The 27,403-nt window shown below is 49.0% G+C and overlaps 2 protein-coding genes and 1 long non-coding RNA gene across 4 annotated transcripts; 1 reads left to right on the top strand and 2 right to left on the bottom strand.

The window, feature by feature from the left end:
• Positions 1–1,647: 1,647 nt before the first annotated feature.
• Positions 1,648–23,082, bottom strand: HOXA3 (homeobox A3). 2 transcript variants are annotated; one of them, XM_051963350.1, is made up of 4 exons: positions 22,915–23,082; positions 18,091–18,168; positions 5,126–5,803; positions 1,648–3,504 (listed from the first exon to the last, which is right to left on the bottom strand). In XM_051963350.1, exons 3-4 carry the CDS (start codon positions 5,682–5,684, stop codon positions 2,732–2,734), a joined length of 1,332 nt encoding a protein of 443 aa, XP_051819310.1. In that variant the 5' UTR covers positions 5,685–5,803; positions 18,091–18,168; positions 22,915–23,082; the 3' UTR covers positions 1,648–2,731. The 2 variants fall into 2 exon arrangements, with proteins under 2 accessions (XP_051819310.1, XP_051819311.1); XM_051963351.1 differs by lacking the exons at positions 18,091–18,168; positions 22,915–23,082 and adding an exon at positions 13,385–13,816.
• On the top strand, positions 8,891–11,142 carry LOC127539270 (uncharacterized). The gene is made up of 2 exons (XR_007947895.1): positions 8,891–8,993; positions 10,208–11,142. It is a non-coding gene; the product is annotated as an uncharacterized LOC127539270 (long non-coding RNA).
• A 1,495-nt stretch (positions 23,083–24,577) lies between the features above and the next one.
• HOXA4 (homeobox A4) lies at positions 24,578–26,919 on the bottom strand. Its single transcript, XM_051963355.1, has 2 exons — positions 26,186–26,919; positions 24,578–25,690 (listed from the first exon to the last, which is right to left on the bottom strand). Exons 1-2 carry the CDS (start codon positions 26,787–26,789, stop codon positions 25,350–25,352), a joined length of 945 nt encoding a protein of 314 aa, XP_051819315.1. The 5' UTR covers positions 26,790–26,919; the 3' UTR covers positions 24,578–25,349.
• Positions 26,920–27,403: the final 484 nt, after the last annotated feature.

Consider the following 27,403-nt stretch of genomic DNA (forward strand, 5'->3'; position numbering starts at 1 on the left):
TAACCCGACTAAGAGCAAATCACACATCCCATAGATGTGTCTACACATCTTTACAGGATATTTCAAAAGGTCATTCGAGGAAAGTTTTCAGAGGAAGATAAAGAACATGATTAAAGATATTTTTGAGTGAACAAAATGGCGACATTTTTTTTCCCTGTGCTTTGAGAGATGCAGCAGAGAGAGGGAGAAGCTGATTTTTTTTCTCACCTAAAATACGTGCCTAGCTACAGATACAGATGTCTTTTCACTTCACGCTTTAAGCTCAGAGCTGATATAGTACTTAAATATGAATCTAAAAATCCATTGGCTTAAAAAAAAAGCCCTCGGGATGGAAATATTTCTTTTTTTAATGTGTGGGCTTTGGGTTCTCTCTCAGAGGGTAGTTCTTTCTGCAACTCCTTCAATAGCAATACAATAGTTAGTTTTTTAAAAAAAGCAAAAGAAAACCCTTGGAAATATTGGATTTTTATTGGAAAGATAAACTACTTTCTCTGTCTCTGCTCTTTAAGTGTCTGATTCTGTCTCTACTTCTGTCTGTCTCTAAGTCTGTCTCTGTCTCTCTTTAAAAAAAAAAAAAAAAAAACACAAGGAAGAAGAAGGGGGAGACCAGGTTCAGAAAATGGGAGAAAATATACCAAATCCTGGGAAGAAGGTTCATGCTTGAAAGCTGCCACTGACTGTCAACCAGTCCAGGGAAGGAGAAGGCTTGGCTAGCGGCTGCTACCTACTTTCCCTTCACGTTCAGCCCCCTTTGTGAGCCTGAACTACCGTAGTTACCGAAAAACCGCCTCAAACCTCATAGGCGATTTATGATGGACTGTCTCTTCCAGGAGTGATTAACGACATGGGAAGCCATAAACGACTGTATTTCGAATTTGCCCCTTGGAAACGGCGTCCCGCCGCCCCTGATTTGTATGCCTGGCTCCGTTGGCCTTTATTTAAGGCAGCCCCCGCACAATGTAACAGCCTTTAGCTTCTCTCTTCTCACCCTGGAAGGGAAAGTGTGGGAGTAGATAAAGGTCCCCAGGGCAGGAGAGAGGAGCGTTCTTCTCTCTTGGGGTGTCTTGAAGGAGGGAGACGTAGAGGAAGGAGAAGGCGAGAAATACACAGAGAGAAAGGGGAAAGAGAAAGGCTCTCCAGAGAAGATGGCGATCGCCTTCCTTCCTCTTCGAGCAAGGAGTGGTGAATCTCCATCCCCGCCCCCATTGCCCCCCCACCCCTGACTCCCGCAGCTTCTCGGGCCCAGCACCAACACCTGTGTTCGCGGCGCTTTGTTCCCGGCTTGCGAGCTCCAGGGTAACTCTGGCTCGGGCCCGGGCCCCGGCAGCTCGGAGGCGCAGCCCCAAAGCCGGCCCAGCTAGAGTTTGTCGGATCCCGAGCTCTCACCGAGGGCGCCCCGCGCCCCCACCTAAACCCACACCCCCCTCTAGCAGCACTCCAAGGCCAACCCTAGGCCAAGGCTGGTTCCTACAGCCCCGCTCCGGAGGGGGGCCGAAGGAGGTTGGGGAGGGGGGTGCCCGGAAGGATGCGGAGATTGGGGAAGCGGTGGGAGTGGGGGGATGCCTCTGGCTACCTGTGCCTCGCCTCCCTTCTCCAGCGCGTAAGCCGTCCCCAATATCGGCCAAAGAACACGTTCTGAAAACCGAATTAGTCAGAATAAAAACTTTATTTTTTTCCTGTTTTTTTTTTGTTTTTTCAGAACGTGAGCAGCAAGGAATGTAGACCTCTCGAAACAAATCTGGGATTTTTTTTTCACGTTTACAGATTGTTGGGGGGAGGAAAAGGGGGTTTCCGTTTAGCCCGATGTTCCAAGCATAAACTATTGTTGACAAAAAGAAAAAGAAAGAAAAAAGGGAAAACGTGGCTTCTCTCTGGTTTTGTTACAATCGTTACCATCTTGGTGAGGGAATTCTTTCCCTTTCGAACCAAACTGTGGTAGGACGCCGATCTGCTACTGAACAAAAGGTCAGAGGACAGCTCCTGAACAATCAGGGTATAGATTGGGAGGGGGGGGGGGAGCAGGGGAGATTTTTTTTTTAATATAAATATGAACGGATGGGGATAAATAATATTTAAACACTTAGATTATTCAATGTTTGCAAAAAAAATATAAATAAATCTGACTGTTCACCAGCATACACACATCGAGAGACGGACACAGATTCATTATTGTCCAGGGAGACCCTGTTTCAAAGCTCCCTTTGATATCCTTTCTCGCTCTTTAAAAGAAGTGCAATAAAAAACAACTAAAAATAATAATTAATAATAATAAAACACAACTTAATCGCTTCCTCTCGGGAGCCATAATGTACGAACAAATTCACATTGAAGAATTCGGCTAGAAAATTTGTTCATATACCCTGTTTCTGATAAAAGAGTAAAGAAGGTGAAGGAAGGGAGCCCCCTCCTCTCGCCCCCACCCTACCCCAGCCAAGGAGAGCCAGAGGACTCGAGTTGGGGGCAGATAAATATCACCATGGAAACTCTAGAGCCATTCAAGCAACGAATATTGCTACGTCATATAAACTATAAAAAGGCTTTACCCAAGAAAACAAAAGAGGGGATGGGGGAGGGGAGAGAGGAGAGAGGAGAAAAAGAGACAAGGAAGGAAGGACCATTTTAAAAAAAAAAAAGGAAGGAAGGAAGAAAGAAAGGGGGAAAAAAAAAACCACAACAGAACTAAAAAAGAAAGAAGTGGGTTGACTTTGTGTCCACTCAACCCCGAGGTCCATCACAGATGGGTCAGTTTGGGCGCCTCCTGAATTCTTCCCTGAGAAGGATGGTGAGCTGTAAGGTCTGTGTAGGTGGGGTGGGGCTCACAAGGTCCATGATGATGGTTATTGGCGATGGGCCCGGGCCCCCCATAGTCCATGTTGGCTGAGACAGGATGGGGCAGATGAGTCAGACCAAAGATGGAAGACCCGGAATTACTCATGGGCTCCACATAGTTGCCCCCCACGAAGACGGGGCTTCCCTGTAAGTGTGGGGTCCCATAACTACCGTTGCCTTGGAGGGGGTGAGGGTCGTAATCTGGAGTGACCGAGGCAGTCCCCGAATACCGCTTCTGAGGAGGTGGGCAGCTGTTAAGGGCAGCTGGGTAGGAGTTGGGGAGGCCATAGGCGTTCTGATGAGGCTTGCTAAAGGCCGGGGGCGACTGGGGCTCGTAGGGGACACTGTTGACCAGAGAATGCATAGAGTTCAGGTACCCTCCGGCACCAGAAGGCACCGGGCTGCGGCTGGGGGACTGCCCCCCAGAGGACGTCATCATGCCCTTGCCTTTCTGATCCTTTTTATATTTCATCCTGCGGTTCTGAAACCAGATTTTGATCTGTCTCTCGGTAAGGTTGAGCAAGTTGGCCATCTCGACCCTCCTGGGCCTACACAGATACCTATTGAAGTGGAATTCCTTCTCCAGCTCCACCAGCTGGGCACTTGTGTAAGCTGTTCGAGCCCTCTTGGAGGATGCTTGCCCCGGGGGGCTTTTATCGCCAGAGCAACTCTCACCTACACAAATCACACACAAAGAAGAGGATGAGTACTCTGGAGCCAGAGAGCCCCCAGCCCCTGCACTCTGAGCCATTGAACATGGGCCTCCCCCTGGACCACCGGGAGGTGATTAGAACAGCTGGTCCAGAGAGGTGCTCTCCTTCATGGCCTGCTTTTCTCTGCTCCCACCCCCTGCTGCTCACCTTCCAGACCCCGGGAGGGCTCCAGCAACCTAAACTGAAAGGACACACAAATACCCCCCCCTTCCAAACGAGGTGACAAAGTCCTTTCTCTTGGGGGTTTTAAGGGAAACAGATGGTTTTGGAAAGGGTGAGAGGAAAATGTGAAACAGACAACTGAAACGGGTGAAATTCAGTGTAGTGTAAAATTCATCTTCATCCTTCAAGATGAAAAGGAAGCCTCCCCCCAAAGAAAAGTTTCCCCCTCCTTCACTAAGAGGAAAGCCTGCTGTAAGTCTCTCTTCAGTTTCCTCAGATCTCCAATGCTCCAAGCACATATAGTGAGGGTGAGGACATCCAAGTGGAAATGCTTGAAAGAAAGGCCCTGAAGCATCCTGAGTACTGGAGAAGATCTGTTAGAGAGTACAATTTGCCCTTTCCTTGAATGGCTATCATATACCTAGAAAATCAGTGGGGGTGGGGTGGTCGACTTTAGCTGGGAGACATGTGGCAGGGAGGTATCATTCCAGACTTTCCCAAGCTTTTCCTTACACTCACACTCTTCCTGGGCACCCCCAAGGCATCCCCAGTCAGATATGGTTTGTTCCAGGTTTAGAACTACTTCAAGCAACAGCTGGAAAGGGGGCAGATGTAAACAAGATGCCTGAAAGCTACAGCTAGGGCTCTTTCATCCACTGGGGTTTGTATCACTCAGGCCCATGTGGTTCACATTAAGATGACAAACACCATAATCTCCCACCCCTCCGCCTTCTTCTTTTTTTTTTTTTTCCCAAGGCCTGACTTTATTGTGCTAACACAGAGCATGGGTTCACTAGAACTGTGTAAATCAGACCTTCAACCCACTGGGGCAAAAATAGCATCTGATTATAAGCGAAGCATTGATTCTGACTGCAGGTGATCATGAGCCATTTTATTGGAGTTACACTTCAGCCCTGGGTCACTATCTTATTATATGCAATCTGTGCCAAAAAGAAAAAAAGAAAGCGAGGGAGAAAAAAAGAGAGAGAGTATGACTCAGGATGGTCTTCTGGCTAAGGGCCCAAGTCTCAGGCCTCCAGAGATACATCAGAACTCAACAGAAAGATGAGGGATGGAGCCAGATTTCTATTCTTAACTTGGAAAGCCTGCCCTGACCATCACCAAGATTCTAGAAAGGAAGAATGGTACCCTAGAGTCAGTTTTCTTTGAGATATATACTAGAGAACCACACCCTTGGGGAAGGAAATCTGAAAAGTTTATGGGAAAACCAAACCCCCAGGGTGAGGAGAATCCCAGAGCACAGGAGGCTTTATGCTGCCCTGTGTTCCTCTCTCAGCCAGACTGGTTCTGGATCAGGGAAGAGGAGAGGAAGGGAAAGAGGAAGCCGTGTGAAGAAGGGGAGCTTGGTGGGGGGAAAGAGGCAGGTGAGCACCATCCCTTGCCTTGCCAACAATGGTTACCTGAACTGGAGCTGCTGTTTTTCTGTTTTGTGTTTTGACGAGACTCTTTCATCCAAGGAAAGATTTGTTTGGACATGGTAGGCGAATTGAGCATGGGACTCTTGGTGGGGGCTGGATTGCTGCTGGCATTTTGAGGTGGCGAGACAGAGGGAGGGGGCTGTGAGGACGATGGAGCCGAGGGAACAGGGGGCTGAGCCGGCTGCTGGGGCTGTTGGGAAGATGGTGGTGGAGCCTGCTGCTGCAGGGGCTGCTGCTGGGGCTGCTGGGGCTGCTGCAGGGGCTGTGGCGGAGGCTGTTGGGATTCGGCAAGGCCCTGAGCCTGGCCACCTTGGGCCCCGATGGTTCTCATACAGCTCTCGTTGATGTCATTGGCCTTGTGGCGGGCCACGGCGCTGCCGGGGGACTGCAGGGAGCAGGCCGGGCGATGGTACTCGCTTTCCACCAGCGCCGAAGGCGGAGGATATTGCTGATGACTCGCATTATAAGTGAAACCGTTTGCTCCTTGGTATGGGTAGCCGCCGTAGATTGCCGAACTGTCGTAGTAGGTCGCTTTTTGCATTTCGTTGTATCCCAGTATTTATTTCACACACTGACAGGGTCTTGACACCCTTGAAGCCGAACATTGGCACCCCCCTCCGTCACGTGACGTTCCTCTGCCAATGGCCGCCCCCGACAGACCTGGGGGTGGGGGGGAGAGATGAGAAGCGCAGCGCGGTGAGGGCTCAGTACAAATCCATCTTACTTTCAATAGCTAAGTGACATGAAAGCCATAGAAGAAAAAGTGGTCAGCAATATTTAGCAGCATGACTTGGCCCGGGGCGCAGGGAGCCGAGCTATAAAAAGCCGCTGGCATTTACTGGCAGCTTCCAATATTTGGTTAGCTTGGGCCTGGACTTGAGGGGTTTTCCAAAGCAATGGGGTCTGGGGGTCGGAGCGGGCACAGGCTTTGCGCTCGCCTCCTCTCTCGATTCCATCCCCCAGCCAAGAAGGCACTGGGACGATTGGGGTCTCCCTCTGCCAGAGATGGAGGACCCAGAGAGCCACAATCTTAGCCCCTTCCTTTCCCACCTCCTCTGGCCGGTCGTTGTCACCCTCGGCCTTTGGGGAGGTGCTAGGGGCCCAAAGGGGCTATTAGCTAGCCAGTCCTAGGGACAAGACTTCTATTTCCCAAAGAGATCAGCACCGGTTCTTGCTCTCTTCTTGCCACGTCTCCTCCTGCACATTCGCAGACACACACACACACACACACACACACACACACACTGAAAGTTATGATTGTCTTTTTGGTATTCGAGGAAACCAACACTTGCAAGCCCAGACCAATTTCAAAGCTCTCCTATTTACCGCCTTCTTCACCTAAACTAACCCTCTTGGACTTTAGGTCTCCACATCCCTCGGGGAAATTGAAAGGAATATAGGGAAAAACACCAACAAAACCCACTCCTCTCCCATCCCCGTCAAATCTCGATTCTAACTCGGAGGCTGATCTTTTCAGCCTGGATCCCTGCTCCCAGATATCTTGGACTCAGCAAGCACCCCAGAGCTATCTTCCAAAGCAAAAGGCACCCCATCCCTGCCTCCCAGGAATGTCTGAGGTGCTGGCTTTTTCATGGCACCTACCAAATTCTACCTGTTAAAACATGATGGATTAGAGGGGGGAAACCCACCAGGAACCTGAAAAACCAGCGTTCATCTCCATGACCACCGCTTGAACTTTCCTTCCAACTTAACGATAATAGGCTCTGTCTTGGAAACTGCTATGTAATTTGATGTATGGGGGTCATTTGGCTCGGGAAGAGGGGATGGAAAGACAAACCAGAAATCACTCCTTCAGTTCCTCAGTCGTTTTTGTTGTTTTCAAAGCTGTTTGCTAACTCCACTACTTTACCTGCCTCTCAATAACCAATTAAAGAAGGCACACTAGAGTTAAGCAGCATCTGAGATTTGGAGTGAAGAGAGTTCTCTGGGAACTGAGATCCAGAGAGTTTCTTTGGATTTCCAGTCTTAAATCTAATCTCTCGTTACCAGCTCAGAAAAGTTTCACCCTTACTGCATACATGTGCAAATACACACGTATTTACACACACAGAGACACACACAATATTAATGCTATTTTCTCTATGGCACTTAAAAAAAAGTAATCATGAACTATTTGTGGACAGTTGCAGGCCTAACCGTATATATTTGCATTCTAAGTTGTGCAGGATTACAAGGGAATAGCAGGCACTTTGTTAGCTCAAAAAAAAAAAATTCCATCTATCAGTGGGTGAATCTGATTTCGTTTTTAATAATCTGCTCCTTTGGATTTTATTATTAAACCAACAATCTGATCAACATCTGGAAAGCAGGCACAATTAATTCTCCAGTACCTCAATTAAAAATTACAGCGTCTCCTACCCAAAGTGATTGTATGGGAGCCCTAGGCTCTGGAGTATTGTTTAGCCCTTGGAAATAAATGAGAAGATCCAGATAGCACAACTGGAAGAAAATCAAATCTTAAATAATAGTGTAGAAGCCAGTGGTGAATTTAATATCACAATTTCCTGTTCTCCTACTGAAAAGGGTTCCTATTCCATTTGACAGTGTTAATGTCTAACATTGTAAATATTTTAGATACCAGGCTTGTGTTAAATACAATGTCAGGTTAAGAAAATCACTCCAGACACTTGAACAGCAAGATATTAGATAAAACAAAATTAAGTTGATTTTGAAAGTGCAATACTTCAAGTGACTTGCTAATCCATTATCCCAAGCCAGATCGGGCTCCTGCTTAACTTCAAGGCTTTCACGAAGTTGTGTACTGCTTGCTTAAAATTCAGAGAAAAACAACCACCCGACTCCTAAAAGATGTGCAGTCACTCCCCAGGTCCAACCCCAAAGTGATCCCCATTGTCTAAGGACCCCAGGCAACCCTCGGGCCCAAACAAGCTCTCCCCAAGTTTGCTTCCTAATGAAGTTGGAGGTCAGTCTGGCAGGAGGTTCTCCCTCCACCCCAAAGACAAAGGCTTTCAGCAAAGATTCCAACGCATAAAAAGAAAATAAATACAATCTATTTCTGGGCCATACCCAGGTGCAGCTGAGCAGAAATCGAGTCAGAGGCTAAATGGACTGCATGGAACAGCCCCTATTGTCTACCTTTTAGATCTGGCCAAATTCAGGCTCCTTTCTCCCCTGCCTCCTTGCTCTCCTGCTCCCCCCCCCTCCCAAGCTCTCACCCCAGATCAGAAGGGGGAAGCCAGGTGAGAGCCCCCACAAGTGCCCACTGTCCCCACGAAAAAGAAAAGTTAAGGGAAGAGGAAAAGTGGGCATGGGAGGTGGGGGTGGGGGGGCGGGGGTGGGGGGAAACGGCCTGAACTCGAAGTCTAAGGGTATCAGTCACTGCCTGCGAGGAAGCTGCAGCTTGTGAACTCTTCATGAACCGAGATTTAAGTCTGTGGCCATAAATCACCGAGACACAAACTCCGCCATTCAGCACTGATAGCGGCGGCGGCGGCGGCGGCGGCGGCGGCCTGTGGCCCAGCTTACCTTAACTTCTGACGACGGACGCGGAAGGAGGCGGGCACCCTCCTCCCGTGCTCCGGGCCGGCTGCCCCGGCCCAGGTCCCCTCCGGCTCGGTCGGGATGGGCACCAGCTCCAGGCATCAGCCGCCGGGAGGAAGACCCCGGAGCCCAGGCGCGAGGAGAGGCGTGACTCCACTCGCTGCTCCTGCACTACTCGCCGAGGGCTGGCAGGGGCGGCTCGGACCCCCCCTCCCCCACCCCACCCCCTCCCCTAGCACCCCCTCCCTGCCCTTCCTGAGGGCGGCAGCCGGGGCCCCGAGATAAGAGCTACCGCCGGGCTTTGGCTAGGGTAGTGGCACCGAGATGGGTATGTTTCTTATGAATATTACACGCGGAGCAGCAGCGTCTGGTCGGGGTGGGGGTGGGGGTGGGATGGGGGGTGGGGGAGAGGCAAAGCCGACTGGGGAAGCGCGGGCCGGAGTGGGGGGATGGGGATCGAGGGAGCTGAGGAGTAAGGAGAGAGGGAGTGAACGAGGAAAGGAGGGCAGCCTCCCCCACCCCCACCTCCTCATCCCCACCCCCTCCCCGCTCTGAGGCGTCACTAAAGTCCAGGAAAATTATGCTAATGAAGACAAACAGCTCTCACAAAGGGGCTTTCTCACCAGGGTCTTTATTTCTTATGAATCTGTTGGAGAAACCTCCTAAGATAGCGCTCGGCCATGGAGGGGGGCGGAGAAGAGCTAGGGTGGGGGACACCAAAGTTTCCCCGACACTAAGTGGTTAACTTCCGAAGCAAGATGTTCTCCCGGCCCCCTGCACCATCCCCAACTTCCAGGGAAAGAGAGGTGGGCCTCCATTTCCCCAGCTTTTACCCAGGGTTGCCAGGGGGTCAGACAGAGTCCTGTTAGGTCAATCATTGGCTCTCGCTCGATTCGATTGTATTTTTACATAGGAAGGATTTGAGCAGTTTCAGCCTCAGGAGGAGTAGGGAGCTGGGGGTGTGGGGGGGAGGGAAGGCAGATTTCCACGCCGATCCGGCCGCCGTGCCCGGAATGGGGCTCATCTAGACTCCCGCCCGTGCGGGCCCGGTGTCTAAACTCTCCTGCAATTTACCGCTTAAGGGCAGCGTGTCAAAGATGGGGTGGGATCGCACCGGTCCCAGCGCGAGCTCCCAGCAATTCTTTCCAATTGGGGGGCAGGGGGAGGAGAGCGTGGGGATGCACTTCTGCTAGTGTGTCCCCTTCAGAGTGGACACTCCCGGCACCCTCCCCTCCGCAACGTGCCTCAGACTGAGCAGGGGATTCGAGAGGGACCCCAGAAAGCCGGTCTCTGTGGGCCTGCTGGGTGTCCTAAGTGGCGGCAAGGGAGAAATGGAGATTTTGCGTAATTCCGAGGCGTCAGCGGTCCCATCCTGCTCAAAGGAAGGTGTTAAAAATATAAATAGTATGTTTAAACTCGCGAGGAGCCAAAGTGTCACCTTAGAGCCCAAACAAAGCCGGGGGAAAGGGAGCAGAGCTAAAGCGCTCTCAGGCCAGGGCGGCCGCTCATGCATACCAATGGTTTTTTGTCATTTATGGCCAGGCAAGATTTATGACTTCATGCACCAAAGCTGTAAACAGAGAACTAAAACAGAAAACACTTGCTCCTTATGGCATATTGCGACGGCCCAACATGAAAGGAGAAGCCGGGTCGCGTAGGAGGCGAGGCGAGAGGGGGCCGAAAAATCCGCTGGCCTGCATTTTCTCTTCAAGCCATCAGCCCACCCCCAGGTTGGATGTTTCCCTGGAAGAAAAGAGGCTAGGTCAATAATCAACCCCGCACTTTCTCCTCCAAACTGCTGATGCGACTGGCTCCCCGTTTCCAGCTAAACTAGCTGCAGGGAACGAAAGGAAGGCTGCCAGAAACTTAGGGCAAGAAGAGGAGGACGCTAAGCAGCCGGGGCCGGGGTTAGAGGTGGGAGAGGGCACAGAGATGTGCTGCTGTCGGAAAAGGGGGCTGGGGGGATGTCTCGACCTCCTCCGAGTTCTTTGGAAATAGAGCGGGCCATGAGAAGACTCTAGAAAGTCCACTCCCGAGACTAAGCTAGGTACTTTTAACCCGGAGAGCTTTAAAAAAAAAAAAAATCTGCCTGGGAAGGAGGGAATCTCAAATAGATAGCCTGGGATCGGGGGGCAGCTTTCAGCCTCCCCGGCGCACCTCCGAAGCAGCAGAATAGGGCTCCGGGGCACACAAAGGTGCTTCCTTCGTTGACTTTTTCTGCTCGGGCCAGTGGTGGGCCATAGGCGTGGAAGGGGGCGAGGTGAGCTGGCATCTCGGGAAGAAGGCGGCCAGAGATGCAAAAAAAGACGCCCCTCCTCGGGTCACTTAAAAAAACGGATACTTTGAAAGGATGGATGGTGGATTTCTAACAATCATTTGGTTCGTTCGTGCTTGGGGGGGGTTTTACGTCGCCATTGGTTTGGGTTTTATTTATTTGGAAACAACAACGACCAAAATAAAAGCAATCGCCTTGAAAAGATTTATCGGCTCAGAGATTCTCCTCCTCTCCCCACCCCACCAGTCCCTGGCTGGGCTCTGATCTCGCAAAGCCCAATTTGTTTCGCGTCTGTTTTCTGCCCTTTTCTCTCGAGCTTTCTGGCGAATTCAAAACCGGCTTCCCCTTTCCCTGAGAAACAAGCTGAATTAGGGAATTCCAAACCTTTTCGCCCGGCCTTGAGACTGAGAAAGCTACAATTGCTGGGCTCTGGAAGAGTAGGAAAGCAAACTTCTCCGAGAAGATTGAGACCGCTTCCAATCTTCTATTCGGGGTTTCATCTGCAATGGGACAAAGCTCCTGGGAGAGGAATTTCCCCATGAAGCTAAGAAGCGCTTCCTTTTAGCCGTGGTCGGGATCCGAAAAGGGGGAGAGAGCAATTTTTGCTGGCAGGAATCGGGGATCGAAATCCCACTCAGGGCAGGAAAACTCGGGCTGAGCTCAACATCCAGGTCATTCTTAAGAGAGGGGTGACGAGGCCGTGTCTAGAGGAAGGAGATTTTTTAATCTGCTCTGGCTGATCTCCTTCCCTTTTTCCTTTTCCCTTTTCCGGAGAAGCGAATTTTGTAAACTGATCTGCCGCTTTTTGTTCAGTGCGGATGCTCCCTTCCAGAGCCGGGAAGCAGAGTCTCATTTGATATCCATTCGACTCGCCAGCACTAAACAGATAATAAAGGACAGATCTACAAACCTCGCTTGCTCTCACTTTCTTCCTAGTGGAACTATATTATTTATGAGTCCTTAACTGGGTCAAAAACGCGCCCGAACTGGGTCATAAATCATAGGAAACGCTGACAAGTAATTGAACTGCAATTAAAGCTTACATTTTATTTTCAAGGGGCGTTTTAGGCCACTTAAAATAGCCGCTGTAAAACATGTTTACCTATGAAATCGGCAACGGGGAGCGGGTGAGCAGCCCCGCGTGATGGGGAGGAGGGAGAGACAGAAAATACCATTTAAGCTGGGAAACTTGATTAGACTTTTTTTTTTTTTTAATTGAGGATGAAATGAAAAAGAAGGAAAGGGTTGCTTTTGGTCATTTTTACCTCCAGAGTCTGTTCTGATCTATCATCTCTTCCCTACAGCCAGGGGAGTATCAGAGGCAAACCTAGCTTCTTCATGAATCCCTAGATCGTTTGGGTCCCCAAAGCAAGCTTAGGACGGAGGTAGGGAAACTGCCCGAGAATTTGGGACAACCAGGTTAAGTTCCCCGAAGCAGCCTTCCCCGGGGTCTCTGCCAGGGACCTCGGAGCGCCATAAATCTTAGCTCGATTCTCGTCCTCTATCAGAGCTGGCTTCTGCCGCCTACCCTAGCTTTTCATTTCATACTTCGACTGAGGACCTGGGGTCCAGGGCCTAAGGTCTATCAATTCAGTGTCTTCTGTGACCAGGAAAACAGGGACCGTGTCCTACTGTTCAAGGAGACTCCAGGGTCTCCAGGCTCCTCTACAGTTTTTAGGAGAAACCAAAGCTAGAGGCCCCTGTCCCCAACCCACCTATCCCTTTATTTTTCTATTACTCTCTCTGCAAAGATGAGACTGTCCTATTTCCCATCCCATCTCGGGGGCACAGAATAGAGAGAAGAATACAATGGAGTCTCTCTCCCCGATTTGGACTTCCTCTGTACTGTTTCCAGGAAAGCGTGTGAGCCCAGCACCCGGATAGTAAACACAGTAGTGAGCCCCATCCCAGATAAGATGGAAGCAAAACGACTGCACTCAGCCAGTTCCCTTTCCAGGCTCCACCAGCGACTGTAGGCACAGCCAGTCCATTCACCTCCAACAAAACGGACAAGAGGCCCCCCCTCACCCCCACCCTTCAGACCCCCACTGGACAAACAAACCAACAAAAACCCAACTGTCCAGGCCTTAGCTTTAGGATCTTCCTTTCTCCCTCGGACTAGCTCCTGGAAGTAGAACACATTCTAGAAAGCACAGCAGAATGGAGGAGTCAAATAAGGCTCCTTTAGGGGATGAGGCCCACGGAGCAGCACCCAAATTTCTCCTCCACCACCTACACACACACACACACTCTCCTGAAAAAGAAACTCTGGCTTTACTGGGGCTAACGGGGGAGTTCGGGACGGTTTTCAGTTCTGAACCAAGACAAAGGGGGAAAGAACAGGCCACTGCACTCTGCTCCGCGTACTCCCTTGAGCTTCCTGAGCTGACCTTTACCTCAATCAGCAATAATTTATCGAAGAAGCGAACAATCAACGGAAATACCTTAAAACCAAATCCATCCTCCTCCTGCAGCCTCGCGTCCCATCAGCTCGGCAGTAATCTGTCCATGAGCCCTAAAATACCGCAGCCAGCACGCAAAGCTCTCTGAGGAGGAGAAGGGGAAAGAGAAGAAGGGAGGTGGGGGTGGAGGGGAAGACATGGGGGGGGGGGAAGGAAAGCTCTCGTTCTGAACAGATTCTGGGATCACGTAATCACAGAAGAAGCCCGCCTCGGTGTCCGCTCCAAATGCCACAATAATGCGCTGCATTATGTGCTCACGTGGTCACGCGTCAACTTAAATCCTTTTATTTGAAATAGGGAATCATTGAAGGAACTAGATTTTCCAGCAGAACAGAACCGGGGTGGGGGTGGGGGGAGAAAAAGAGAGGAAGAGAGAGATAGAGAGACAAATAGATATGGTGAGAAAGACGGAAAGAGAAAAAGAAAAAGGAGAGAAAGAAAGAAAGAAAGAAAGAAAGAAAGAAAAGAAAGAAAGAAAGAAAGAAAGAAAGAAAGAAAGAAAGAAAGAAAGAAAGAAAGAAAGAAAAAGGAAAGGAAAAAGAAAGAAAAAGGAAAGGAAAAAGAAAGAAAGAAAGAAGAAAGGAAGGAAGGCAGCCTTGTCCAAAAGCAACCAGGAAGTTCGTAGTGCCAGCCGGTACTCTTACTGGGACAACTTCACTCCACTCCAACCCCGTCCTCCTGCCCTTTGCGCCCCCCCTCCATCTTCACTTTTATTTCTTTACACACACTCCAACTAGAGTTAAGCTTAAAACAACAACAACAACATTGCCCTATTCAGTGAGTCCACTCAACTTTTCTAACAGACCCTGCTCCTCTGGTAAGCAAAGGCCACCCCGCATCTTTGGCAGGGCCAGAGCCTCATCTGGTCCCTGCTCCAATAATAAATCAAAAGGCTGATCCCTTGCTTTCGATAAGGAAACTCCTTAATGAGTCACTTGATTGCCAGACCAGCGTCCCCACAGGCTCCACTATAACGCTATTGTGTGGAACTTGCTCCACACCCACGCGGTACAACAGAGCGGCCCGGGTGGCTGAAAGGGCCTGTAATTTACCTGACAAAGGCAGATGCGTCTCCTGGAAGCTGAGATGTTTTGAGTTGTGGGAGCCCAGGCTCTGAAGGATGTGCCTGACTCCGGTGGGGTGGATCTGAATTTTTCAAACTCTGTAGGGACCATCCCCGTTGAACCTGGGCTTACGCATTTCCTATGCACAGGCTGAGTGCTACACGAAATTATAGGTTTCTAACGATGAAAAATGCAAAGGGGGGCGGGGAGAGAATGATCTAATTGTCCAAGAGAAAAAAAAAAAAAAACAACCTTCACTTGTGTCCCTTGAGTTAACCTAGAAAATAAGCTGGTGCCTTATCTGCATGAATATCCAAAGGGCTTCCCTTAAGACTGTTTAGTCCTTTCCAACATCCATAACGCTTTATCCAATAACAGAGAAAATGATTTAAAATAACGGATGTTCCCCCAGCCAAATGAGGCTCATGGAAGGCTCTAAGTCTTCCAGACCTCATCCTTCCACTTTGATGACACTTGGGTCCTTACTGCTCTGATTCTAATACTCAGTGACCAGGGTTTAAATAAGAAAATATCTCCAATGCCCTTCTTAACCCTTTCTCTTTTAACTCTGAGGAAACCCCTACTAAGTCCTGGAACTCTGTTTTTCTACTTTTTGCCCAGTCTCCCTTTCTTACCTTCCTATCTGTAAATAGGACCCAATTTTGGTAACCAGAGACTTCATATTATTTCTCTTTTCTTCCCAAGGGAAAGAGAGGGAGACTGAATCTATGCGTCTGTAACTATGGGGTAACCAGCCTAGCAAATAAGTCATCTGAACATTTTTAAAAAGGAGTCCTGCCCTGAAGTCTATCCCTACCTTTAGTGAAAGTGAGTGTGCTCAGCTAGTAACCCCTTTTTCTTGCCTAAGCCCTTCTGTGCCTCCATGGGATATTCTGGTTTAACTAGACTGACTCAGTCCAGCTGCAGGAGTGAACTGAAAGTGAAAATGATCACAGCTGGGATTTAAGATTGATTTTAAAAAAATCTTACTTCACTCCCAGGAAAGATAGTGACACCCTCTTCTCTCCACCCCACATTCTCCCCAATCCTGATAGTTTGCCAAGTCTCTGAAATGGAATATGAGCCTGGAAAAAGTACTGAAGCTTAATAAAAACAAAACAAAAAGTGTTCTCTACTATGCTGTATCCCCAAGTGGGGGACAGAGGGAGGGCGGTTTCAGACCTTAAGACTCCCAAGCAAACAGAAACTCCAACAACCATAAATCACCATCATAAGTCAGAGGTACATCTTCAGTTAAATGCCTTAACGCTAGTGAAAGGGGCTGGATTTCCCAATTCAGGTCCCCAGAAGGTCCTCATTTCTGTTAACCACTAAGTTAATGCCCAAACTTCTGTTTAACAATTAACATCTTGGAGTGGAGTGGGGCCAGTTTGAAAAAAAAAAAAAAAAAACTAGGAGGGGATGTCTAATGACTTTCAAGGAAGTAGAACTTGAAGGGGAAATGATTTCCCTGAGGGTGGACTTAAGCAAAAGGATAGTGTTCTGACTTCTTCCCCATTGGGCTAGGATGCAGATGGCAAGAAAAATCCAACTGAAAATTATGCATTTCTTTTCATTGGGCCTTACAATTCTCAAGTCCTAGGAAAGGTCTATTATGTATCACACTCAATTCTAATGGAAGAGAGAGAAAAGATTTCAACCTTGTCCCCTTTCATTCCACTGCATCACTCTTGGGACAGACTGGAGAAGGGGAAAGTCTTTCTTACTCCTCTCATATTTATATTCCATCCTTCCACAAGAACTAATTCCCTCCTGCCAAACTTCTACATTTTCCTAGAACTAAACTCTATTGCCCATCTGATTTTGGAGTGAGTGAGGGAAACTTAAGTATGGGTCCAGGCAAATGAAATAACAAAAAGCAATAGAGGTGCCTTATAAAGGGCAGGGAAACTAATAAGAGACGAGTTTCAGAAGATTTTTACATTCAAATATGACAATTTAATTTCTCCACTATAAATATACTTACAAGATGTTTTCCTTTCTGTAGTTAATCTGGATCTCTCTCTCTCTCTCTCTCTCTCTCTCTCTCTCTCTCTCTCTCTCTCTCTCTCTCTCTCTCTCTCTCCTCTTCTTTTTTTTTCTCCCTATCCCTAAGTACCAGGGAAAGAAGTCTCTCTTTTTCTCCTTAAAGTGGGGGAGAGAAGCATCATTATTTATTAGGGATATTTCTTAAGGCACATCTGCAATGCATCCAGACTCTAAATTTTCTGGGCACTGAAGGTTATGGTAGATTCCTGAAGCTATTTCTTGATATAATGAGAACATTACAATGGGAAAAGTGCTGATAACTGATATCCTAAATAGATCTGGGTACAGGCACACGACACAAAGTAGTTGATAATAGAGGTGTTTAGATCTACTAAGATACTTCACTTTCTATCCGATAGAAATCAAACCTCGAACACCAACATATCAGCACAGAGACTGATTCATCATTAAGTTGGAAAGAAGTAATAAACTGATAGAATGGGGGAGGGGAAGGGAAGGGCAAATGTCAGGGAAGATTTAGGCCTGGGAAATATACAGATAAACAGACTTTTCTGAAACTCCCTATTTGTGCCTAGCTTAAAAGGAGCAATCCTCCAAAGAACAAAGAGACCATTTCGTGTTCAGCAGCAGCTCTGTGCAAAGAGAGGGTTCTGAGGGCTACCCCAGCCTTCCAATAGACACCCCCCATAGGCCCTGAATTTATGACCCTTTTACAAGGTAATAAACCACACTAATTACTTTCCTGCATCCCAAACAACTTCAGTAAGAACTTGAAAGGATTCCAGAGAGTTTTTCCCTTGCCTTAAATATGAAAAGAAAATCCTAAACCCGCTGAAGAGCACTGCATTAGCTTAGCCAATGCGACTTTCTGCCCACTCCGGGAAAGGAATAGCGGTCACATACACACAGTTGAGAAGGCCTAAACATACAAAATGCCAGTGAGGTCACTGATTTCTGAGTCTAAGAAGGAAAAGTCGGGAAAGGGAAGCTTGGGGGAAAGTGGGGCCATTGAGACCAGTTTCCTTCAAACTGAATCATGACTCTGATTTTTTCCAGCTCCTAAGCTCCCTCGAAAGGGTCTGCAAAAAGCAACCCAGAAAGCAGAACACCCGCTTCCACCTCCATCACCACCCAGTTCCCCCACCATCACCTCCCTCCAAAAGTCCCAGTTGTTTCCAATTGTTTTCACGGTCCTCACTGGCTGGAAATCGCGGTAGTCCAAGTGGAGGTTTGTTTGAGGCTAGTTGGAAGAAGGAAGCCGACAAGGCTCTAGCTAACCACACCGTACCACAGCACACCATTTACTCCCATGATCTCTAGCCGCCCCATAATCTAAGCGCTCCTGTACGTACAGCTCCGATTCCTAGACATTCTTTCTCTGTCTAGACCCGGCATTCGCCGGGGATGGGCGATGAATAGAAACTGGCCAGAAAATTCCAACTGGGTTAAAAATTGATCAGAACTCCTCCCTTCCCCTCACAAGCAGGAGGAGAAAAAAAGATCTCTCAGCTCCCCCCGACCCCAACCCGCCCTAGACATCCACCCCAAAGGAAAGTCCATGTCAACCCCATTTCAGTGCACGCCACGGAGGTTAGGCATTTGCAGCTCTCTTACCTCTTCAGATTTGAATCAGATCATGGAATGGCTTCCTGCCCCAGGCGCTCAGTCATCTTTCCCGGTACCCAGGCAGTTCTGCAGACAAACAGACAGCAGTGGGTGAATCGTGGCTGGGAGGGAAGGGGAGAGTCGGGGGAGTGAGGGGCGTGCAGTACAAGATCGTCCTTCGGTACATGGTGAGTTCACAAACAAAAAGTCACCAGATTTTCCTCCCAGATCGACTTTGGTCACCCGATAGGATCTAGCCTACACATCTAATAATTTAATTATTAAAAAAAATAAAATAAAATAAACAAATACATTTCCTAGCTCCACACCCATTTTCTTGTGTTTTTTTTTCCTTTCTTTCTTGGGGGCGGGGTTGGAATGGGAAAGGGCAAGAAAGATGGGTAGAAGAGAGGGAATTCTCTGCCCTCAGCCAGTCTGGGCTCTACCCTATTCTGCCGCCCCTAAATCTGGAGATATGAAAGCATGCTTGATTTTCAGTTGCTATCAAAGGCTAGCCTTGGGGTTTTCTTTGGGAGTGGGGAGCGTTTGAGTAGAAACCTCCCTAGTCGCTGGAGAAGTTTCTGACTGGGGCTCCAGTCTACAAGCCGGGCACAGCATTGTGAGCGGGAGTTTTTGTCTTCTGGTTTATTCAAACCCAGCCTTCTTCATCTCTGAGCCAAACGTGTTTGGGGCCTGACAAGAGGGCCCAGCTGTGCTGGACCTTTCAGACTTTAGACGAACTTCTGCTGGAAACTGGGAAGCCCGAAGCAGCCACTTGAAAAATATTATTACAAGACGCCAATGAGGGAGCTCTTTGGATACACCTCCCCGCTTGGAGAACAGGCCAGATGCATGCATTATTTGCAACCAAACTGCACCCCTGAATTTCTGCCTGGCCAGCAAAGGGCAATGTTGTGAGCATGCAACTTTGAAGAGGGAGGGACGGGAATGGTGGGATCTTCCAGCTCATGCCTTGGAAAGCTCTGAAGGCTGTCTTGAGAGAACTTCTCGGGAAGAAAGTTTCATTGTGTAGCTTCAGAGTTCCATCCCTTTCAACGTTCCTCTTTCTTTCCAGCCTCCAGTGCGTGCCCCCTCCCTCCCCAGCCCAGCCCGCTGAGAGAGCTGACTGATCTCCAGCCGTGGCAGTCACTGTCTGACTCTCCCACTGACTGTCCAACAATATTGAAATGTGAAAGTTGCCTTCCCAAGACGCTTAGACTGCTCAGTAAGTGGACAGAGCCAGCATTTGACTTGTGCATTGCCATCCCCCCCCTTCTTCTTCACTCGTCTCGTCCTATTTCCAAATCAGCCTGCTGCTTCCCTCCCTAGTCGCTCTTTGATCTCTTTTGACCTGTAATCAATATTCGGTTAGAAATGGCAATATACTTTATTGGCAGTCTTTTCCTCCCCCTTTAATATGCCATTTGCATCTGGGAAAGCCACTTCTGGCTACTTCTGTAGCCACACACACTACTCATTGTCTGGCGCTTCCAGTCAGGACTTCCAACACAACTTCTCCCAGAAAGAAACTGCTAAGTCGCCATTTGCCATGCCATTTATGAGACGGATGACCAAGATAATGATTATTGTTATGATTGTCGCTGTTACTTTGTTACCCGAGGAAGTCCAATGCACACGATGGGCTCCCCAACTTGGTACGAATATAAATCATGCCCACTAATGAATGAATCAGGAAGAAATTTGCCCCTGACTTTTCCTCTCTCTCTCTCTCTCTCTCTCTCTCTCTCTCTCTCTCTCTCTCTCTCTCTCTCTCTCTCTCTTTTGCTCTCTCTCTTTCTCCCTTTCTCACCCCAAGCCCTCAGAATCAAGAATTGGCTTTATTTTTTTGGCCCTGCTCTCATGGGCTGTGATTTATTAGCTCCAAGAAAACGGGACAAAGCTTTGCTCCTGCCTTGTAGCAGTCAGCAGTCCACAGAGTGAATGAAAACATTACCAAAAATAATCAGCCCATTCTGACACAAAAGAGAGACTGTGACCACCACGAGATACCCAAAGCCAAAGGGTTGATCCTGCTCCCCCACTCCCACCCCCCCCATCCACCCATGATCTGCTGTTCCCTCATCCGACCCACAGGAAAATATCCGAGGAATGGTCAAATGAGAACGAAGACTACGTGATCCCTCCATACTCACCAGCAGAATCCCTATTGCCCCCTCTTAAAAGAGTTTAAAGTCTTTCGAGATAAATCTGAGTGTGAATTTTAAATATATATTTGGAAATCTATCAACTAGGAAGTTGGGTTTCACTTGAGAGTATCATTCCTAGTGAGTGAGATGCTGACGAGCACAGATCCATTCTTGCCTGTCTGCATTAATTATTTAATGAGTCACGTGACGCTCCAAAGCTTACCATTTCAATATCACCCCCAGAGCAGAGGCAACACCTTTCTCTTCGAGCACTAGCATTTCATTTTTCCTTTCTTAGGCAGCCCCCAGATCTCTAGGACTTGGGGTGACTTTTCCTTCTGTCTTGAGTGAGCAAGCGGCCATAATCATCGTACTGCCTCCTTCTTAGGTACAACCTGAGTCCTCTGAATCCTACTGGAGATTCTGGGCCAAAGGTTGCTGCCTTAATGGTGCAGGTTTCTCAGGTTGCCTCTTATAATACGATCTCCAACCTGGAATCTTTAGATCCAGCAAGCCCAAGATGAGTACGTGATGTTGTTCCTTGGCTTAGCTGCCCTAGTGCCTGGAAAGAATGACTCTCTAGGACCTGGCCATTTTGAATGTAGATTTCTGCACAAATGGGTCAGACATAAACACACACACACACACACACAACACACACACACACACGCTGACAAGCTTGTGTGCTGGCAGACAAAGGACACGTGTGTCTAGATGTGGGCTTCCATAGACACATCCTACCTATACAAGATGCAGAAGTCACTACAGAGTTGCAGGCTATTATTAATGCCAAGAAAATGGGGGCGGGGGTAAAATTAGCCATTAATTTTAAGACTGGACATGAGCTGAGTTCATTGTTATGTGACTCTCCAGCTGTAGAGTGACTCTTTCCTCACCCTCTTTTGCCTTTAGATACTGAATAAGAACTATGTCATGCATTTGATACATTTGCTCTGAGCTCCACATAACATCGTCCAGCCCTGGAGAGTGTGGCTAGGTGCTGGGATCAGTCTCAAGTCACCATAAATACTCTGCCTGGAGTATGAAGGAATCAGAAACCACACATCCCCTTCGATATCCAAGAAATACCAGAAATTCATCGAAATGGCGAGTGGAATTGTTTTTATACCAGTAGGAAGGGCCGGGGAATGTAGATTAGGCCTTGGTGTGTGTATGTGGTGTTTTCAATCGAATAAAATGTCAAATAGATCATTATGGGGATGAGGAAGAACAAACCCTCTGATTCCTTCCCACTTTCTCATAGGAAACCTGAGGTCCCCATTTTCATGACTGATTTTTCAAATTCTCTGAATTTCTAATTGAATTGAATTGAATACAATTCAAATAATTGAACTTACAATTCTATTTTAAATCGAGTAAATCTGTTCCCTTATTGTAATGGCTAGAATAAAATGATACAAAGGCTGAAAGATAACAAACAATTCTGAGATTTTAAGGGAGGGGTAAGAAGAAAAGGGGGCGAGAAGGATACTGAAGGGAGAGGGGCCAGAACTATGAAGGAGGTTTAAGGTAGAGAGAATGAAGAAAAACCCCAGGAGCTCCCCTTGTATAAAATTCAGGAAGCTATGTACAAGGCTCACTTCACCCACCCACCCACCCTAAATGTAATATATCTAGGTAATCTTCCCATGGAGCTCTATTCTGGGTATTAAGTACTGTACTCTGCCTGTCACAGTTGAATTCCTCCTGTAATAAAACACCGGGTATATCATAGATTTCAGCAAAAACTAGGAAAGAGAGCTTGCAAACTGCCATTTTCCTTCAGGGGGGAGAGTGTTAAGCACTTGCTTCAAACTGTGACAATTAAAGTGTCTCCGATCCGATTTAGGTTGATTTCAGATGTTGACAAAAGTTTTAGCTCTGATGTTCTATGGCTTTCCTCTGTGACTAAAGCTAAAGTGTGTGTGTGTGTGTGTGTGTGTGTGTGTGTGTTTGCAGAGGGGGGAGAAGAAAGTAGAGGGAGCAGAGAAAGAGAGGGAAAAAGGAGAGAAACAGAGAAAGAAGAAGGGGGAAAAGGGGAAGAGAGAGAAAAATAGACAAGGGGAGAGAGACAGAAAGGAGAGAGGGGGAGGGAGGAAGGGAAGAAGAAAGAGGGAGAGAGTATGGGGATATTTGGAGGGAGAGGAGAGCTTTAGGGCTTACATAGAATACTATCTTTAAAGGTCAAGGGTCCCCAGGGCCAGTGGGCTTTTCTAAAAAAAACAATTAATGGGATAGAAAATTTGTCCTCTCAGTGACCTTTTACGGTTGCCGTAGCAAAAGAAGGAGAATGCAAAGGCTTAAACTCCGAAGCAGAATTTCTTAAGTTATTATAACATTCTGGCTCAAAGGACCAGATTCTGTAACAGACTTAAGTGAAGTGTCAAGTGAAGATAATTATCCAGGTAATTCGAGTTTTTAAAAAAGCCCAGTTGAACGTAATTATTCAGGCATTTCGGCTCAAAATCTTTAGCTTTAAAAATGGTCTCACCACTCCACCTCATTTTCAGGGTGTCGCTAGATACTCCACCAAAGAGCTCCCCCCCACACCCACATGCACACTCGATTTCCCCAGAGTGTACACACACACACACACACACACACACACACACACACACACACACGGCCTGTTAATTTCTAGACACCTCCCAGCCTCAGAACACAAAGGGTAAATAGGAGCATTTACCTTATATGATGATAATCTGCCATAACAGACTGCAGCCAGCTCTTCTTTTCCACCGAGAGCCTGCATTTTTTTTTTTTTTAGGAGATAGCCAAGATTTTCCATCTTTATATATGACCACATTTTTTCCAGGGACATCCTTTGCTCCTCCACAGACTTTTCCAGGAGAATGCCTTTCAGAATTGCTGTTGAATTACAAAGAAGTATTTATTGTATGAGGTGATTAATGATTCTCGGCAAAATTGCTATTTTCAGCGTGATTTAATTTCGTTTTACAAGTTGGGGGAGGGGAATAAGAAGTTGAAGCCCAGGTTTAGAGCGACCCAGAGCTTCCAGTTCACATCTTATAAAACATGGTTCACTTTAGGACTTTGGATGACTTCTGAATGTGTTTATTTGTTCCTCCCTAATTTTTAGTGGCAAGATGGGTTTTTTTTTATGGCAGAGAAATGGAAGCTGCTCTGAGCAATGAGACTGTTGTCTCGTTCTCAGATCTATTTCGTTCATAATTAAAGAGCTGGCAGAATTCGCTTTTAACAAATGATAACATGTAAAAGAAACATAGCTCTTGCTTTTTAGTTAAGTGTATTAACTACTGATGGGCGAATGTCTTTAAAATGCCTCTGGTCTAATTCTGAAGAGGTTTTCTACTCCCATCACCACCCCAGGCCCTGCTCAAACTTTTTCATTAAAAGCCTATCACTCATTGAACACGCAGTCAATTCTAGGATACTCTGATGCTAATGTATTTTCCCTTTCATATTGCAGAGGGAGTTCCTACATCTGAGGAGCAAGTCTCTAGCATAAGAAAATGACTTGGGATTCCTCTCCAGGTTGGATGATCGCTCCCCTCCTCCTCCTTTTTTTTGTATGTAGTATTCTGATTGTCTTGATTTACAGGCAGTGAAATCAAGGAAGCTGCCCAGAATCCAGAGTCGTCACCCTGGGACTCCCGCAATCTGGGGGGCTAAATATTACTGAGATAGCAACCTTTTGTGGCATCATCTGCCCATCTTTCTGGACCAAAACTTTGGAGGCACACATACTGGCAAATTTAATTTAACTCTTTTTCAAACAGTCCCCTCTCCCTCCCCAAATCATAAATCAGTATTTAGCTCACAGAATCTTTAAAAGAGCCAGCTTCCCCCCTCCCCCATCCTGATTCCTAAGAAAAGCTTTGTTCGGCAATAAATATCAAAATGATCACTTACTTTCAAGTGTGATTATGGTTGTGTATGTTCGGCCAGGGCAAAACAGCTGCTGGGAGCCAGGAGCCCTTTTCTATATCTAGTCCTATAGCTATGGAGAAGAATTAAACCTGTGCCAAAGAGCTTCTTTTTCCTTTAAACTTTTCAATCGTTCAGGCCAGCCAGGGAAGAAAGAATCTCTCTCTCTCTCTCTCTCTCTCTCTCTCTCTCTCTCTCTCTCTCTCTCTCTCTCTCTCTCTCTCTCTCTCTCTCATCTGTCTCTTTCTCTGGGTCAGTCTATCTCTATATCTCTCTGCTGTCCTTATCTCTCTTATCTCTCAAGTCGGAGACTTAATAAAACGATTTTGGCGAGCAGCATTGCATTAGACACAAGACCCCCTTATCTTTCAAACTAGTTGCTCATCCCGATCCAAGGACATATCTTCCTCACCAGAAAGTTTAGGAAACACGAGAACCAGTTGTTTTAAGCCTTTAATATCATGGTTTGTTGTTGCTGTTTTACAGGATTTATTCTCAGCACTTGGCTCTATATACAGTTACACCAAAACCCACAATTTACAGTCTCACGTGGATCTAAATGGGCCCCCTCTTGCCAGTTAGAGCTGGGCCAGAGAGTAAGACAACAATAAACCTCTAACAATATTTTAAATAAATGAGATAAAGAGAAACTAATGTGTCACAAATATCATTAGGGACTATACACCTGGAGACCAATTAAATAACCTTATGACTTTCCAAATGTCCTCTTCTCTTTTCTGTTCAGAATCAGTTTTTGCAAGCTGCTGGGGGAGAGGGAATACAAGATGGGGGGGGGGGGGAGGAAGGGCCCGGTTCTTTTGTTTGCACTAGATGTAGGTGGACATTTCCGAGAACTGCACAACTCCCATCACCACTGGGTAGGACTTTATTTTTTAGCCATTTCAAAAATCCTGCATTCAAAGGCGTCCTTAGTTAGGTCCCGAACTTCCCCTCCCAGCTCGGTGAGCATTTCCATAAATAAACACTCGCACGGGTAGGCCGGCCAGCCTGCGCTAGGGTCCAGATCCAGGTGACAACCTGTCCTCTGCCAGAGCTCGCGTCTTCTCTCATTCTCGCTCGTCCTTCTTAGCTACAAATGCGCGGTCGGGGGCTGTGTGGGCGTTTATTTTTGGTCCAAACCGGGGGAGGGAGAAAGCGGGGCAGAAGAGAAACGGCGGAGGCCGGGAGGGAGGAAAATGGGCCTGCGGACGGTTATAGCGCGGAGGAGTTGGGTGTGGAGGCACCTGGCTGGTGGCGGGGGTGCAGATGCGGCCCGGGAGTCTGTGCCTTGGAGGCCTGGCTGCCTGGGGCCGGAGCCGAGGAGCGCAGCTTAGTGTTGGGCAGTTTGTGGTCCTTCTTCCACTTCATCCTCCGGTTTTGGAACCAGATCTTGACCTGGCGCTCGGAGAGGCAGAGCGTATGAGCGATCTCGATGCGCCGCCGCCGGGTCAGGTAACGGTTAAAATGAAACTCCTTCTCCAGCTCCAAGACCTGCTGCCTGGTGTAGGCGGTTCGGGAACGTTTGGGTTCCCCTCCATTGTAATTGGGGTTGACTGAGCGTGCAGGGCCCAGGAGCAGGCGGAGGAGGAAGAAGAGAAGGAGGAAGAGGAAGAACAGAAGGGGGGAGCAATTGGACAAGATCGTTATATAATAACCTGACACCAAGTTCACGTAAGAATACATACGGCAAAGAAAATGTTTCACAGGCTATTGACAACGGAAAACAAGCGAGAGCCATAAAAAATGGTGTTGGGCATTGGGGCTGAAGAAAAGCTTCAAAGACACATGGCCCAGAGCCGCTGCCAGGGCAATTCAATTTATGGGGGCTATAATTACTGCCCTAACAGTTTGGCGTCTCGTAAATCTCCCGATAAAGGGACCCCGGATACAAAAGGTTTCTCACGTTTTGATTAGGTGGCACACACACGCACAGTGACCCCCCCCCCCTCCGCTGCCAGGGCAGTAGGTTCCCCTTCCTGCCCCGAGGCCCTCCCAGGCCCCTGCCCCCCCCATCCCCCCGCCCTCGCTGCGGCCCAGGCGTCGCTCACCGGTGCTGACATGGATCTTTTTCATCCAGGGGTACACCACGGGCTCCTTGCTGCCCTTCAGGCCGCACAGGCTCTTGTCCGCCAGGAGCAGGGGGCACCCCGGGGGGCTGCCCGCGGCGGCGGGGGCCGCCTCGCTGCGGCGGGGGAGAGCTGGGGGTGGGGGCGCGGGAGGAGCCGGGTGCGGCTGAGGCTGCGGGGGCGGCAGGACGTGGCTGGCCACGAGCAGAGTCTGGCCGGCGGGGCCGGCGGGGACCGGGGGTGGCGGGGGCGGGGGCTGCTCGTGCCGGGGCCGGCCGGGGCTGGCGCGGCCATAGCCGTACGGGTAGCGGGCGCCGGCTGCGGGGGTCGCGGGGTAGAGGGCGGCGCTGGGCGCGGGCGCGGGGTACCCCGGCTCCGGCCCGGCCCGCGGCGGGCGGTAGTAGCCCGGGGGCGAGCGGCCGGCCCCCGGGGGCGGCTGCAGGTGCGGGGACGGCGGGGGCTGCGGGGGCTGCGGGGGCGGGGGGTAGCCTCCCCCGTCGGGGCCGCCGGGCGCCCCGAACTCTTCGCAGGGCGGGAACTTGGGTTCGATGTAGTTGGAGTTTATCAAAAACGAGCTCATGGTCATTAATTTGTGAAGTGCAAAAATACTAATTTTTCTCGCGTTGTCGTTTTTCTGGGCTCGCCGAGGCCCCTCCCCCTCCTGCCTCGCTCCCCATCCTCCCTCGGGCCCCCCTTCCTCCTCTCCTTTCCTCTCCCTCCCCCGTCCCCCAATGCCTCTCCTCCCCCTTCCCGCACCCTCCCCCTTCCCCTCCCCCTCCCCCGGCGCTGCAGCGGAGGACAAAGTTCGGGCCCCGTCCCCTCCCCCCATCCGTCCCCCTCCGCACCTTCGGGCCCCCCCCGCCCTCCCCGCACGTGACCCGTTACTGGCCAATGGGGGCTCGGCGCGCGCGGGCCCCGGATCAGGAAACTCGGGGTTGGATGATGAATGCCCCAGTCCTAGGCGTGGGGGAGGGAGAGGGTGAGAGGGGGCGGTCAACTGGGGTCCTCACCCCGCGCGATTTTACTGGAGGGAGGGAGGGGAATGGATGGGGGGCCGCGATCGGTGCAGAACGTTCCTATCTCTCACATCCCCAAACCGGTCCTTTTCTCGCAGCCCCCAAGGTCATCGCCCCCCCCTCCGCCTCCCCTGTGGCCATAGCTCCCTTCTCCGTCCATACTAAGTGTCTCACAAACTCCCCC

Source organism: Antechinus flavipes, chromosome 5 (genome assembly GCF_016432865.1).
Source record: "Antechinus flavipes isolate AdamAnt ecotype Samford, QLD, Australia chromosome 5, AdamAnt_v2, whole genome shotgun sequence".
Lineage (NCBI taxonomy): Eukaryota > Metazoa > Chordata > Mammalia > Dasyuromorphia > Dasyuridae > Antechinus > Antechinus flavipes.